The following is a 17,984-nucleotide window of genomic DNA, read 5'->3' on the forward strand; positions in this document are numbered from 1 at the left end:
TTGACAAGACTCTGACACCCACCAAATTTCAAGAGGACAGCCTAACTTTAAGAGAGAAATTCGTCGCGTGAAACGCTGGGGTTGTGTGCCCTCTCAACTAGCAACTGCACACCCAATAGTGCAGAGAAACCTAAAATCCAGAAAATGTCAACGATATCACCATACTTACCGCAAGAACTTTGTCAAGAAGACTCGAATACTAAAATCACAGTTTAAGAAATGCGAGTTCATTTTCATTAGCCTCATTGGTATTTCAATTTGAAACAACCACGTAAGCCAAAGCAAGTCAATGATGAAAGAGAAAGCTTGCCGAAACCGAGTTGTAATGTAAATATCATAAAATAGAAACCTCTCAATTAATCGACCGACAAATTCATGACCAGCAATAAAACTACACACTGTTCTTGCGACATGAAGGATGGCTGAGACAAACTCTTTTCTCTCAGGCAATGTCATATAAATAAAAAAATCGAAAGAGTGAATCGTCATTATAATGAATTGTTGGTAAAATCTACTTTTTCATCGCCAATAGTGGTAGCAAAGCTTTCACAGAACAAATTATCCAACGAAAAAATTGAAGTCCCTAAAAGAGGGTCTGACCGGTAAAGAGCAATAACGCCTTGACTTCCTACCAGCCCGCACTTAAAAAGCGAATGAATAACACCATATTGAGCCAACGAATGGCCATAAATGCCAACTGCTCAATACTTGTGAAAAGAGACATTCGATGACAGACGCTACGCCCATGAACTCGAGGATCAAAAGCTAATGCATGATAAATTTACCCAATAGATTTACACATATGCAAAACTGAAATGTTAACTTTACTAGTACAAAAGACAACCGCAAATTACCAACCACCACTCGTACCACACACGAAAAATTCGTAAGATATTCCTTCAACGCGATTGGCTAACGTTATACGAAATAACATTAAGGCAGCGGCACAACCCTACATTAACTCCTTCATTCAATTTTATCCCAGAGTTTGTGAATACAGAATTTTTGACTCGAAACAAAGGAGTGATCTGCTAATACTAAAACTTCAATTTGTATCGAATCTAATCAATCGAAAATTAAACACTCCGCACAGTCCCTATGCACGTATTTCGTTAGTTTCTCCGCGTAAGCATACAAATATATGGGGCTTAAAAGAGGGATATTAAAAATCTTATTAACAGACCAGATTTGAACATACAACCACCGACCGAAAAAAATCACAATTACAAAAAAAAATAATTCTCAACGACTCGAATTAAGTTAGAATATTTGAAACCCCACGCATCACAATCTAATTTTAATTGTTGACGTTTGCACAAACATTCGCGAGACTTGAAAAACGTAGTTTGCCATCGACAATTGATATCTACTTATATGAAGGACATGATCCTTCTTTTTTAGAGCATGTATATAGTTAAACACAACCCGATGCAATTTTAGTTCCAGCCTTTCTCAAATACTCGATAATGCCGGATGCCGGAACACTTCGCTAGGCAAAGACGCGGGTGGACTGGTGATTCTTGGAGACGACGACACGCTCCGTCTTGGGCGCGGGGAAATCGATAAACGAGCTCTGGGTACAGAGCCACCTCCTCGGGGATCAGACTCGCCTGATACCAAGGAGGTGGCCACGACATGCCTCCGCGACGGGAAAACGTGACATTGGAGGCAGGAACGGGGAAGCCCCAGGCCCTTCCGAGTCAATGTCACGCGGAGGTTTAAAAAGAACATGTAAACCCATAGGAAAAATGAACTCGACGTATTACGGTTGTAACAGGCGGCCTTTCAAAATCTCGACTAATTCAGGGCAGAATAAGTTAAGAGTTACGCCGTACATGCAATTAAATTAAACGCATAGAATTTGAACGATGACCAGAAAAAATTATCGCCGAGATAGATATTTTTTTCATACTGTGCGCATATTAAAATTATCAATATGTATCAAAAGCAGTCTTCAAAGTGCCCAGTTCATTCTATTTCATACTCCAAGACGTATATCTTTAAATAAGATCGATGATTCCATTTAGTTTGGTGAAAACTTTGTTACGACGGAATTAGCTTTAATTATTCTGTTAAGTTTTTACAAGAATTTCTACATTTCGCCCTCCACAACTTCATATGTTTAATGTATGTACCACATGATGCTATCAGCAGTACATCGAAATAACTATCCATCAAAATATTAAACTCGGGGTACTTTGGAAATAGAATAATTGTGTAGTCGTTAAAATATTTACCGATAAGAGAACTGTTTGTGAGTGAAGAGCTGCATCAATCCAATATTAGGATAGCAGACTATGGAGGATGACTTTGGATAAAAAAAAACCTTTAGAGACCATTCAGGAAGACGTGATTTCAATTACTAATCTACCGCTTGGAATCCAAAGAAAGCTATAAAATAAAGATGGGTCTACAGTCTCTGCGATGAAATTAACGATGAAATTGCTCCTGTAAGTACTGCATATTTTCTGTTTATCCACAGAAATATTGACTAATAAACAAGGAACATAAAGTAATTTACGTTCACTCAGAGCATCGCGGTGAAAGAGCGATTTTTTTGCCGATAAGCAAGCACGTAATGAATTTTGTACGGAGGATAAATTTGAAAGGCTCGAAGAAGGTCGCTGATCTCAATGCACTCAAGAAAATATGGCACGTGGCCAATTTGTAATATTTTACAAAAAGAGTAAAACACAGCCGCCCGTTGCATTGAGAAACATGCCAAGTGGGACAGCATGCCGGTCAAGAAATTAATAACTTCATTCGTCGGGTACTTTTCAGTATTTTACGACAGGGCACACATTTTCATTTTGTCTCAGTTTCCCGTTACTAACGACCTCCAAAAATTTCGCCGTAGGTGTTCTGCTGCACCAGACAATACACATTTCTCAACAATTCATTTTTTCAGTTGAAAATGAATCATATACCGGATCAGATTATCTGACAAGCTAAGGAAAATAGGAGAAATTAAATAAGGGATATTAGATGGAATTTAACATTTAAAGGTCACTCTTTCCTTCAATTGTCGCATACAAATCTATCTAGAAGACTAAGTGACACCAGAAAAACTTCACAACACCACCGTAAAGGAACAGATGACATGATGACATGACATGATAATCGGTGATCCCACAAGCATACATTCATGGATATAGAATCTTTGAATTTAAAACTAGTGACATTTACCAAAAATAATTATGATCTTCAAAAATAGTAACTCACACACGTCTTCCTAACAATTAATATTTTGATAAGTAAAATGTAACACTTTAAAACTATCAAATGTAAGGAACCAAAAAAAATAAATTTCATTTTGATACAAAATATTCTAATAATGACAAATATCTAGTATCAAATAGAGGTCGATAATGGCCTCTACACATAAAAAATACCATTATACTACACTATGAAAATTAGATGGTAAGTGGTCAAGAGTTCGATTTTGGCTGCCGACTCGAATTCTGATCCTAACGTAAAATAAGGATTCGTGTTGTACATTGGAATATGTCACTTTGATGGCAATACAGTGCAGAAGTAATAATATGTGGAAATTTATGGGAATAACATCTAAGACGATAGACGTATTGTACATTGACCGGAAAGAGTAATTGACAAAACACAATCCCATACTTTCTAGTAGATAGAAATGGTCCATAAAATGGCAATGATCTAAAATTACAAGATCCCATGGATGAAGATGACGGACTTAGGTTTCAAATGCGAAGAATCTAATTTAACTATGATCGGTTAAAAAAAACATTTTTAAAAAGCACGTACGCCTTCAACTAAAACTCTGAATTAATTATAAAATAATACTTTTAGGGATCATACGAGGGTATCCCTCAAGTGAATCTACGATTAAAAAGAATATTTTTTTCTAAAACTATCTCATTTTGTAAGTAATAGCCTAATTATGCGCCTTTCATAAAAATAACTTCAATTTGTAGCGCTCAAAAATACACTTTTAATTTTGAAGAACTGTTTTAGGAAAACACCCTGCGAACTTAAGTATAAATGGAAGACAGAATGATTCTGAGAATGAATAAGAGCAATCTGAGGATGGAGAAAAAGAAGAGAAATGGGGTGAGCTTTCATTAAAGGTCCGAATGTAGCGATTGGAGATTCCGCCGCCCAAACCCCATCCCACCCGGTCGCCCCCAGACGGACACTTACGGAAGCAGAGAGGCTGGCCGCGTGCCAGCAGCAGGTGCAGCGGACGAGGTGCAAGCACGCGGTAGCCCAGACACCGCCTCCCGGGATGCGCAATTTATATATTACTCCACCCCAAGTATCGAAAATATCCCAACGTGACAAGGACCGAATGTTTCGCTAAATCCTCCGCACGTTTATACCTCCAAAATCGGAGCGGACAATATTATCAATCAGGGAGGGACAAAGATTGTACGAATGAAATGGTTATTTGTGGAATTCCATTTATTATACCAGTAACTTTTACAATCCACAATTTTCAAAGAAAAAACATGCACGGATTTCATTACTAGAGGATCATCATCAGGTGCTATACTTAAAATTACCTAAAAATAATAATATGATAAAGATCTTTCTATGTAGGAGGTGGAAGGAGGAGGGAGGTTTCGCTTCTTTTCGTGTCACCAGGATACCATGCGATTCCTCTCCACGAATGGAGATTTTTCAGGAGTTTTAGAAAAAATAACACAATGAAACGCATCAGCGAAACACATTTGCATTATTAATGGAGCCGGTGAAATACAAATCTGGGCAGTAAAATTCATCTATCATTTTTATTTTTCCATTTAAACAGAAAATTAAGGGAGTTGGTCCGTCATCAAAACAGGCAGAAAAATACATGCTATTTGCAAAGAATTTTTTAGGCTAAATAATTTTCATTGGGATGCAGAACAAGAAATAAATCCCACCAGAGTAAAATTACTTTCAAATATAGTGCCCACACTTCATGCCATGATAAAATTGCATAACGATATCTAGTAGGGTTAATATAAGACTCATCAATCAAAATTCTATTAAACTAAACTAATCTAACTCAAATTCGATTACAGTACAATTGATTTGCTACGGTAGATATGCACTGCGTAAATCGAAATCTAAATAGATTATTTTAGAATTAGAAGTGTTTGAGACGCATAGCATGTTCGAAGGCAAATATCAAGTATTCATTATTAGAAACGTTCGAACTAGGCACTTTGGACAACATCTTTTATCATGAATGAAAACACACCTTCCTTGCTGTCTGGCAATTTCATAGTAAAATTCGCTGCACTCTTGTGGCTCACAGGTGTAGCATCTATTATCTACTTATAGAGTTCAGAAATTTTTACCTCGTAATTTTGCATGAAAGGAAAATTTATTGTCTTACAGTGGTGTCATAAGTTGTACCGCACGTCGACATAAAAGTCGCCTTATGTATCCTAGATAGCAATGCGCTATGATGAACCCTAAAGAAAGCTCGTCGCACCTATCACTCCCCATAGTGAAGCGGTCAGTAACGATTATTGGGGTCAACAAGCCTCTTCAACTCCTAAACCTTTCAGACCGTCGGTAGCCCATCCTCAACACAAACCCACGCCTCAAAAGATTCGGACACTCACGCATTCGATGAAAAATCGACTTTGTTGCTCGCCGTCCAGTTAAATGAAACAGCATGAGTGCATGCCGAAATATACGAGACGGGGGGAGCCATTTTTTGCTCCTGAAAACTCAGCGGGTGGCTCACGCGAGCTCTTAACGTTAGAGAGAGCATCCTCTCGCCCACGAACTTTAAGGTCTGGCGAAATTTCAGTGGGACCCCGACAGAGGCAGCCTCCGGCACATATGCCGCCCTCAGCCGCCTATGCGACAGACCACCGCCAGGTAAAGAAACGCTGTGCGGGTCACTGCATCGATGACCCATTGGAATACATTCACGCAAGGGAAATCTCAAATCCGAAGTCCCGTTCTCTCAGATCATGAATACAGGGAATATCCTAACGGCAGAGGCGTAGTTACACAGACATGTAAAACGGATATGTATTAGGCAGATAGGTAGATAGCTGAAACCCCACGCAAACTGCCACGAGAAGTGTTTTCAATCGAGGTCCTAAGGATGTTTCATTTTTGAAAATATAGAAAAATTTTCTGAAAAACATCAAATTTAAACACAATATTAATAAATCAGCGATTTCAAAATATTTTTTTATGAGGGGCGGTTGATTCGCCGGATTAGGAATACTGTAACGCCCGATTAAATCCTACGCCTGTTTTCTTTCCTTTAAGCTTATTACATTAATAAATACCGGAGTAATTCACTCATGAATTTATGAATACCACGACAGTCATTTGTCGCTATGGTCTTATCTTTATATTTAAGAACGAGACGTAAAGCAATGCGTCCGGTCCGGGTTTGGAAAGCAAAGAATTTTCAGCGACGCGGCTTAAACTCAAACATTGCATTTAACTTTTTCCATAAGAACATAAAACCCCTTCCTGACACCACGATCTTTGACCTACCTGCGGACATGTTCTACCATTGTCATGCTAAACAATAAAAAGGTAATGCTCAGTTCTAAATCTCACAAAATTACACATACCCTTATTATGTACGTTATTTAAAGTCGAAAAGGATTTTCGATCGAGGTCCCATGCTACCATAACGACGATGCATACTTATTAATATCCCAACCACATACAAATATCACTGCCGCATCAGCAATCGCCGGCTCTGTCCACTGTTAAGCCAACCAGTATTTGGCCAAGAAGCCACAATTCAACCACTCCAGCCATCTTAAAAACAAATGATAAACAAAGATATCGTACTGCCCACTAACCTTATTTAACAGTTCACAACACGTGTTTTGATTGGTTTACAATAACATCAGGTACCGATGTCTTAATTAGTTAAGAAATTATTAACTCCTCATTTTGCATGAAAAGTATATGCATTGTCTTTCAGCGGCGTCATTAGTTGTAACCTCATGTCGGCGGAAAAAAACGGGAGCCATAACTAATCTGGCTGACGACTGATGATTGTAAAGCAATCGAAACACGTGTTGCGAACTGTTAAATTAGTGGATAGTACGATATATATTTCTTTATCATTTGATAAGCTGTCCCAAGATCTCTCTCCGGAAAAAGTTGACTTTCCCTTAAAAAGGATTCTTAAAAGAAACTCTTTCCCTCCGAATCTCATATGCGTCAATACTACTCGTGCGAGAGGCCTAAACGGCTTGAGATATATCAAGACTGTTACGGCGCAAGGCCTCTTTGGGTAAAGACAATGGGATGAAATTGATGAGGAGTGTGGTGCCTAGGTTTTTTTTCCCACTCGCTCCGCTAAACGGATATCCTCCGCCTGAAACCACTGAAACGATACGGCTCCCGAAGCGGCCCTCCATTTTTACTTTCGAGGACGGCGATCATTTCCGAATTATGCAAGGATTCTTTTGTTGGGCGGATCAGCGGGGGAGTCTCCCGATCCTTCCATTATTCTTCCGTTGAGGATGTGGGAAAAAAATGAAACTGTTAGGAAATCCATTAAACCACACACGACGGGAGGGCGCTAAAACAGAAGGAAATAAACAGCTTCGACTGAGAGACTTTTTTTTGGCGGACTTTTAATAGAGTTACTTTGAAAATGAAGAGTCTCGATCCTTTCCTGGTAAGACCCGACCGAATGGGAAAAAGAGAAGGGTTTGGTTCAATCTTTGAATGCCCGGATATGGGAAAGAAATTTATGACGAAGGAAAAACTGACCATTACTTGTACGATTTCACCGGCGTGATGTAACGACCACACGGGGAGTCATTATCACTGATTGTAGACCTGGGCTCAATTGCAGCCATGAGAAAATTCTAAATGGATTTCTCGCTCCATTCACAATTTTCGATTTACAATTTTCCTTCACTTTCGAATCCCATATCTGGTTTTCAAAGATTGGAATAGTGGTGACATAAGGGGGAAATATTTAGCGTTACGCACAAATAGTATTTAATTCACTCCACCACATGACTACGAGAAAAAAATCTGTCGAGCGGTGAAAAGCGTATAAAAAGCAAAATTAAAAAAGTCTGCAAAGTAATAAGTTACTTAATGAATAAAAATAGTAATGAGGATATAAATGTATGGAATCATCTAAGACAGATATTATTTATACTCATATATCTCCATGCCTAGGCCATTTGCCATAGGAGAAAGATAATTTTCACGAATCATTTTTACTTAAACCACAGTATCCCTTTCTCTGTCCTAAAATTCTCCCGATTATCAAATTCTATACCAGATTCGATACTAGCCAATATATATGCACAAACAAAATTTGTTAGTTTTGTGCGAGAAATCTGACAATATTTCTTTCTTTATTACAGGGAGCAGTACCTCTTCAACGTTTTCGAAGTCATCGTATCGACGCTCGAATCAAAACTCCAGAGGATAGAAAACTTGGACAAGGCCGTCGAGCACTTGATGAGGCGAGTGGAGGCGCTGGACTCCCGAGTCACGGACAACATCGACAAAACCGAAGCCGTCATTTCAAAGCTCCGATCGCTTGACATCAAGCTCTTCCAGGGTGGACAAACGACCCGTGGAGGCAGGGGAGTCAACATCCAGGGCAACACAAACGGTGGCAACGGTTCCAGAGGAGGTATGACCCCGGACGCCAGGGAAGTTGTGGAAAACCTGGACATGAGGCTGGTCTCCCTCAACAAGAAGGTCAGCGACATCGACAACAAGCTTGTGGGGCTGAAGAACCAGCTGGATACCAACTTCCTCCCCGCCGATGACATCAACGCTGAGGCTAGCGAGAAGAAAGCGACTAGCATTGACCTTTCCAAGGTCATCAGTGCTGAGGTCATGCAACACGTTTCGGACGAAATCGAAGCACTCAGGACCACCACGGCAAACGTGGACCGCAAGCTACAGTTCCACATCAGCCTGGTGTCCGAAAACTTGGGCAAAATGCTGAACATGGTATCGGAGGTGCACGAAGCAGTGGTGGAGCCAGTGCCGATACCAATGCGCAACCGAACGGTTATCAACCCAACGACACCAGGACCCCCGGTCAGACCTGGAAGCAAGCTGGACCGCCTCGCGAGGCAAATGAACCCCATCCTGACCGTGTCAGAGAAAATGGACGAAGTCTGGGACGTCGTGGTGGGAACCAAGAGTTCTGTGGACGATCTTGTGCCAAAATCCGATGAGCTTTTGACCCAAACGCAAAGGCAAGAAAGGGCCATCAGTGACATTCATGCGGACCTCAGGGTGAAGGCCAACAAGATCATCCAGAATCTGGACCTGGTAGAGAAGAGACTAAAGAAGCAGGAGGATGTATCCAAAGATATCGTGACATTGGCTCAGAGACCCGTACCAGCCGAACTACTCCTTGATCCAACGATCGATCGGCTAGTTGAATATGATCCTCCAAGGTACGCATCGCTGAGTAATCCAGAGGACAACACGGCTGAGACTTATGCTCCATTGCATGGCTCTTCAATCCAGTCAACGACGCAGTCAACACCACCAGCAGCAGCCTCTCCAGTTGGGTCTACTCTGCCTTATGCAGTTTCACCCTCAGCCGCAACGACAGCTTGGTCATCCGCCACAACGTCTGCGACGACGACCGTGGGAATATCGCCAGTTTACACCTCATCTTCGACCTCAACAGGTGGCTCTTCAGGGTCTTCCTCGTCAACCTCTGGTCCAGCAACAGTAACGCCACGCAGTGCGCCGAGGAATAGGGGCGTCATATTCCCTAGTGTCAAAAACAAGCCCTCGCCAGCGAACACGACCTTCACGACCGACCTCCTCGCGAATATCAAGGACGTCAAGGTAACTTAAATAGAAATATTTATATACCTAAGTTTTGTTCATAACAACCTATCGTTAAATGATTCAATTATTCTTCCATTGAATAAATCCAGGTCATAAGGGGTTAGAACGGCAGAGATTTAAGTAAACATTTGGATATATCGATTAAAAGAATAACTTTCAAACGTAAAAAGATTTTTGCTCGTTCCGAACTGTATTGGTCAAACATTATCCAGAAGCATGAATAGTATTCAAGGATAACATCATTATTGCACTTTCAAACACTCAATTGATCGCTTTTATCGCTAACAATAATCAGTTAACAACCGATTTAATAAATATCTGCACAAAAATGTACATATAATGGTGAAAGAAGACTTAAAAGAGAGTCACAGAAAGAGAATGGTTACATGCAAGGTAGCGAATGAGAGATTATTCCTAAGTGTTCAAGGCGTTTGACCAAGGAAACGCTCTTCTGGTACCTACGTCGAATGAATTAAAGAGAAAAAGCCGTCCAATGCTCTAGCTTGAAAGGAGCGTAAAAAAGAGTTGATATAAAGATAAATGATACTAATTTAAACGGTAAGTACTAAAATCAGCAATCTGCAAAATTCCAAAAGTACTATTTTACAAGTTTTAAGTCATATAAGGGAAATCGCTCCTACTTTTGTGAATGAATAATGAAATAACACGAACACAAATGCCAAATTACTCAAAGAAATAAACACATACGCAAAACTCCAAAACCTATTTTTCATTCATTGAAAGGGCGATAGTACAACTCGACAAAATAAAAGGGAACTGGAAAACACGTGCTTCACAGTCAGTTATTAACCCTGACCTTGGATTTTCAACATTTTGCCTCACGCGAGGCTCCATTTCATTGATGGGTGATTATAAATAACAATGCTTGGTAGGTCAATTTCAAAAAGGACGGAGTTATAAGCGTGAAGGCTATAGGACAACTAGCGATATCTTCATGGTCCGAATTTTGGAAAAATTACGGGAAATGGAATCGTGTCGTATTAACGCAAGGTCGAATAAAATTATACTCCTCACTCTTTCTAATAAATGCGAAGAATCACAGCACAAAGGAGAGGAAGGAGAATAATTGAGCCGATATGATCTGCATTAAACCAATCCCTAGTGTAGAACTGGAGCGACTGCCGTGCTCGAAAAAACCAGAGCTGAAACGCACCTTAAAAAAAACGACTGGCTATTTGAAATGAAATCAAAACATTTTCAGCGGTGCACGCTTCGCTCGGCCACAGGGGTAGAAATTTTTCAATCAAATTTTTAAAAAATAATGCATAAAATTTCTTTGGACGGGAAAGGGAAAGCTTAGGAAAAAAGCCAATCACCACCTTAAAGAACTACGACCAAAGAATTTAGAAACTTCTCGGGAATAAAAAAACAACGGCCAACCACCGCTGACAAAATAAACGCCAGTCATCATTCAAGAGTGGATCGGGTCAAAAATTCCACAATATAGCCTCGAGGTGAGCCATTGTTCAAATGGTCAGTCGAAGGTTAAACCTGTAATGCGATATTCCTAATATAGTTGCCGAACTATGATTGACATTACCGACAGAAAAACAGCTTTACCAATCAATTCCAATTATAAATTTTAGAATCAAGATTTTAAAAAATATTTCACTTAAAAATTTCAAATATAACATGACTCCTCTTATATTCAAATTTCATTTCTAACCTACATTGACTTTGAATCTATGCATATTATTTTATGCTAGACGTACCTTTGTTTCTCTGGTATAGCAATGAAATTGAAAAGTAACGTATAGCCCACAGGCACGATCACAAATATTTCATTCGAGGTAATTCAAACCCTTTTTCGTAAATTGTCTTAGAGCCCAGATTTACTCTTTGGCTAGCTACAGCATCGGATGACACCTGTCAATTCCACGCTTTAGACTTCGTTAACTGAAACTACAATTTCTCAGCTATGACTCATGGCACGTTGCAAGCGTAGAAACCCATCCTAATAACACCAAAAGTTACTTTCCTTCTCCTTTTACCACGCATCTAAAGAGCCTGGACGAGAGGCAGATACATTGGTACGAACAAATATAAAGCCTTCACCTGGCGGTTAAACTGATACAATCGTGTCGCAATGAGCCATCAAAACTTGACTTAATAAGCAAATTGAAATTATTTTTGTATCTCCATGAAATCTAAGTTAAACTTGAATTAATTATTCCATCGAAACCGAGCGCGTAAATTAATTGACACAAAGATGACCCATTATTATCGCATAAATCGAGACAAAACGACACATAAAAAAACAGAGCCTCTCGTTAACATAATCGGTTAAATTTGACTACCCCATTTCAGCCCGCACTTCCAAAGATGACCAACATAGCGCCGCTAGCAGGTAATCTAAGTTTTCCCCGAACGCTTTCTTCGCTTTCCTCAGTTGTTCCCAAGCTTCAAAAAGGCTCGTGCTCAATTGATATGGGCGCCAAAAACAGACACGCCGATTAATTAAATTAGCTAACCTCGGGGAATAAAAGAGAAAAGACGATCTAAAAATGACAGCGACGAAAAACAGCTGCCAAAATAACACCACCTTCTTTGACCCCTTCCCATCCTTGAGTAATTTGTTGAAATCAAAAAATCACGGACCAAAGACCGACGCAAGGGAAGCGAAAAAAAATCACACATAACCGGATACGGTCGCCTTATTGGGCGAAAACGAGGACGGAGCGCCATCGGGTCACCGCGACCGTAAAAATATGAGAATTCCTCCGCGGCACACGTGATACGGCTCCATTGAGCAGCTTTCCCGGCGGAAGCTATGGGGAAGACCTTTGCCGCAAGATAGCGCTGGAAACGTGCGCGATAGGGAGACCCCGATATCCTCCTCGATGCAGATTAACAATGAACTGCCGGTGAAAAAGGGATGAACACACGCATGGGTAGATTTCAGCCAGCAAGCACCGCGTACACAGAAAACAGCTGACAAAGCCGCGGAAGCCTATCATGTAGGCTCACCGTAAGTAGTGAAGTGGACACTCTGCACGGCACGATACTTCCACATCTACACATGGACCCGCAAACCGCAAAAATAGGCGTGCAGCGGGAGGTGTTAGGACAACAGCCGATAAAAAATAAAAATGAAATGCGCGCACGAAGTTCCGAATAAAATTCTAGTGCTTCATTATTATTATTATTATTATTATTTAAGTGTTCCACCAATTAAGGTAAGGTTTCCACGGAGTACTTAAGATGAATTCTGCGAACCTCCCCTTCCATTATGCTTTTCCCTCTTCACTTCACAATGAGGCCTACTCCCTTTTATTCTGTCTAAAAATCCTATTCTTTTTTCTTCCTCTCTCTGTTTACCCAACATTCTACCCTCTCACATTGTGTTCAACATCCCCTCCCCGCTCAGTACGCGCTCCATCCATGCCTTCTGTCTCTTTCGTATCTCATCTAAAAGCTGCTTGCCATCCTCCAGCACTTCGTCGTTCAGTGCTTCATTGTTCGAGGAAAAAACGAATGCCTATATCCGTCCGTTTGGAAAAATATTTCCCTTAATTAATCGCTTCTGTCGGACCTGGAAATATAGTAACGTTCTAATATGATGTTCTGCGTGACGCTCTGAAAGATATCTATTCTTAATTACTCTCGCAATCTTAGCCGACGCATAGTCTCTAAGTATCTGAAGCTCCCAGCCTAATTCATTCTGTAACATTAACTCAACTATGTAAAGCTTTCTGAACGCCTGTAGAAGTTTTTGACGGATCGCGAATCTTCTCGTGTATTTTAATAAATTCAAAGTACTTCAGAGCCAATGAGTGGTCTAAAAAAACGGAGGAGAAAACGTAGCTCTCTGCCCCACCCAAAGATTTTTCTCCCCACTTAGTGCTATGTATTGATAGGTAGATGTGCCTCAGGTGAAGCATGAACTTTTACGCAGAATTCGCATCACCTCCTCACAGTTAGGGATATAACACACAGAAGCTTGCTCGAGAGACGGAAATCGCGATACAAACGAGTCGCGGCAATGAAAGTGCACCACCGAACCCGTGGCACTAAGAACTGCGACGAGCCCAAATGGACCCCCCTTGGGGTGCAACGGCAGGCCAGGGATCGAGACCAGAGGTGAACGGGTTTGCGAGGATGGATGTTCTCCAGAGAACAAGTGGGTCCCAGAGGAGACCAAGATCCGAAACGCGATTTCGTGGCCTCGGGCAAACCAACGGGCGAGGGCTCGCGCGTGGGCGGAACAGCAATACGACGCCAGAAAAAATATACCAAGGTAGAAATATTCTACAAATAATTCAATAATAGTCATTGAACTCCATTGGTAGCTTATTAAACACAAGAGTAAGATAAAATATAACGATAAACGAAAATTGATGAATGTCCAGTCTGCGATAAATGCAAAAAGATAAGGAAGAAAATGTTGCTATCACAACAGGCATTACGTACAACAGATCTTGATGAGAAGCTAGCGCGAAGAGCAAAGAAAATATGTATAGATGTTAGACATTAGGTATCGTAATGTACAGTAAAAAAACTTAGAATATACGGAGTTGAGATAGGAATAGGCCACAGGTCGTTCGAAAGGTGGGAAAAGGTAGAGAAATATGACGTCAAGATTTTCGGGCTGTCCGCGTATGTTATTCAATAATCCACAACAGTTTCGCCAGCTATCCTGCTGGCGTTCCCAGGTGAAGGGTGGCAAGAAGCTCGTGATCCCCTCTTATATAGAGAATTTTGGAAAACTGTCTCCATGACCGGGGAATCTGAGGGGGGGAGGGAGCACTAGTCAGTCAGTACTTTAGCGAAGCATGTTAGGTAAGCGGAAAGGAGGAAGGAGATTTTATTTATGCGTGATATGAAAATACACCTGGCGTACTCCAAAAAATAAACTGTTTGAGAAGTCAAAGGTTTAGAATGATCAGGCACCGTTCGACATAAGAAGATTTCCACGATTTCCAGATCATTTGATACGTGATAAATATTTGATTGACGGAATGATTTCGCCAAAATAAATGATAAAGAACCGAAAAAATCTTGGATGGCTAGGAACTGACCGTGGGGGGCCTCATGCAGTTAACACTAAACGGGACAAATAAATTGCACAAAACGCACATTTACCACATTGGTAATGCTATGCATTTATAAAAAAAGCAAAACGTGGTTAACGAACAAAGATTAGCACGACCGTAACGAGTAGGTGCCGAAGTGAATCCTCTCCTGGAGCTAATTGTAAGTAAAAAGATCCACAAAAACGGAGATATTTTTGGGGGACTTCCATTCCAGATTCAATGTCAAATGAAATTACTTCACGACGCGGAAGAATAGGAAACCACTCAAGGATGGGACACGAAACGGGATACCTAGGGACTTAATTTTTTAAGGAGATAGAGAATAATAACTGAGCAGTAATCAGTAATCGTCACCAACACTGGACCTTAGTATTGGTCTCCTACGTATAGACAAATAAAGGATAAATTTGTAAACAAATAAATTCACTGTGATTACAATTAATGCGATTATAATCACAGTGGTAAAATATGTGATTGATAAAAAGAAGTTTGGAGAGAACGCACAAAATGATATAATTTTTGGGATATCAGTATCCGCGGAGAAATAATTTATACTGAATAGTACAGAGAAATTCCTGTCAGCTGAAATTGACCAGCAGGAGAGCGAGAATAATTTATAGAGGATAGTGATGTCATCAAGAATGGGTCATTATTAAGCATTCTGAAATACAGCCTCACAAGGAGCAACATCAAGAGAAGTTGAGACATTTTTGTCCGGGATAGAAAATATGGGACCGTTAAATCCGTTCACTGAAATGCGGTTCGCCAAGTGCGACTAAGTGGGGAAACAACTTGACTGGAGAAATGCCTCACAGCGCTAGCAGTGGGAAGGTTGCGAAGGACAAGGTAAAGCTCAAAAGAGGGGTTACGACTCGACAACACACAAAGTGAAACTCATATTGGCTTCAAGATAATGTATCACAAAGTAAGCAAAAGAATAAGAACGGTTAATTCGAGGAATATCGAAGAGAATTTTAAGAACTACAAGAATTTCAGGGAACCTAAAATACGAATAGAGACCGATCGCTGAGGTAAAATGTCACATCACACATTATTGTAAAACGCTGAGAGCTACTATTCTGTGATAATTTTTGTTTTCTATTTGACACCCCAAACAAAACACTTCATAGTAATAAAGCCGAAACTGAAATAATTCCATCATATTCCAAAAGATTTTCAATGTCAGAATCGATTAACGCAATGGACAAAATAGGGGACGCACGCAAAATATTTCAGTCATTAACTACTTCATGACGGCAAAAGATAAACCATACGTAAGATGTAAAATTTATAAAAATAGTGCTATAGAATGATATATAGATACTTAGAGAGCTGCGTTCACCCAATTATTGAAAATATGACTTATATGGCTGACCACTGTTTGATTCGTATTATTCCACGCGTAGAAAAGACGTGAAGTGAGCCTACACAATATGAAGAACCGCCAGTGAGCTGCTGTAACTGCATTATTAATACGCTTGAGGAATAAGAATTAATCCCAGTCCTAAATCTTTTCAATCAATTTATGTGGGGACTGTTTATGCAAAGAGAGTAAAAATAATAAAGTATTATAAAATAACATGGTTACTCCATGCATTCTCTAATCCTGAAATAAATAAAAATGCAAAAATCTATTATGTTAATGTGCAATCAAAGCAATACATTATCATTATAGGCTATATTTTTACGAAAACTCCTTAAGGGTTACAGGTTTTTATGGACTATCCAACGAATGAGAGACACCTGTGTAGAGGTGATCACAGCACATCGACGCGAGATAGCACATATCACTTGGCGCAACTTAACTAAACAACTAACAAGCCGAGATATTCGATAATTTGCGACTCACCACTACGAGGTGGAGTTCCTCGTAAATCTTTCTTTGCTAACAAAGGGCAAAATATTGTATTCTTGCACATGGTAGAAATTTTACAAGGGAACGGAGGACGAAATCAAACGTTCCATCGATGACTTTTTCAGCCAAAATTAACAAAATACAACGATATAAATTTTCCAGTTCGATATAACAGCATTCAATTCACCTTAACAGCTCCTTCAAAGCACTACCTGATGCTCCGTGACTTCTGATTGACCTTTTTGCAAGTTACGTGTGAGGGGACCTTAAATTAAGGGGTTATAAACTATAATTCTTCAACACAGAAACCTAAGCAGACCCCAAACCCAAGAGATGATAGTCTAGTAATCAATTCACGTTATCGATGCGATCCCAAGAGAGTATGAGGCAATCCTCACACAGTAAATAACACGAATCAAAGCCCAAATACGGATAATTGATGATTGACATCGATTCCAGACTCTAACGACAAAAAACGACTTCCCTTCAGTCAATGGAATGCATTTCCTTTTGATTAATCAGATAATCAGTGAAGAAAGAGAAACGATAAAAAGATAAAATATTATGGAGAAAATTCCCCAATCTCCGGACTGGATTTCAACACAACCTATCGTTCGATTCCTTGACAGTTGAAAAGAGCATTCCGCCGAGTTAATTTCGATCGTAAACCAAGCCAGGTCATGCGTCCATAAAGAAATGAGACGGAAAACAAGAAGTCGTGCGAAAGAATGCAAAAATACCAGCGAAGCTAGGATCTCAGATAAATACGCAAGATAAAACCCGCGAGTCAAAAAAAAAACAACAGTTGGGCGTTTACAGAGCTTTTCACTTATCCACTTCGACTCTTAGGGGAATCAATGCAACGTGGCAAACCCCCATATGAGGTGAGTGGGAAGATTTAAGTGCACGTTAGCGTGATTTTTATGGAAGCGATATTTTCTTAATCTTAACGAATGCCTTTAAAATATGGCATATAGTCTAAACCTTTCATATGAAACCAAAATTACACTCAGTTACGCATTCAATTTGCCAGCTTTCTACGACTCAATTCAGATAAGTCAACCGGAAATGTTAATACGAATGATCATATCCGCAATACCTAAGGCAATAAAGAGTTTAAAATTTTTGAGGAGCTAGGAGGGTCGTAAAGGTATAATAATCAGATAAAAGAGCCAATAACGTATTCATGTATTCCGATCCGAATAGAATATTTAAAACTAAGTGCACTTGCAATTTATAGATTTGAGTTATTTACTTGTGCAACAAATCTAAAT

The 17,984-nt window shown here is 40.0% G+C and overlaps 2 protein-coding genes across 2 annotated transcripts in view; one reads left to right on the plus strand and one right to left on the minus strand.

The window, feature by feature from the left end:
* LOC124158984 overlaps window positions 1-17,984 on the minus strand; it is an 801,817-nt gene that overhangs the window by 757,260 nt on the left and 26,573 nt on the right. The gene's annotated exons all lie outside the window — the stretch shown is intronic.
* Window positions 1-17,984, plus strand: part of LOC124158985 — a 279,907-nt gene that overhangs the window by 242,604 nt on the left and 19,319 nt on the right. The window contains exon 2 of the mRNA XM_046534438.1: window positions 8,340-9,798. Coding sequence (XP_046390394.1) covers window positions 8,340-9,798 — 1,459 coding nt within the window. The remainder of the gene's footprint in view (window positions 1-8,339; window positions 9,799-17,984) is intronic.

Source organism: Ischnura elegans, chromosome 5, assembly GCF_921293095.1.
Source record: "Ischnura elegans chromosome 5, ioIscEleg1.1, whole genome shotgun sequence".
In the NCBI taxonomy this organism is placed as follows: Eukaryota; Metazoa; Arthropoda; class Insecta; order Odonata; family Coenagrionidae; genus Ischnura; species Ischnura elegans.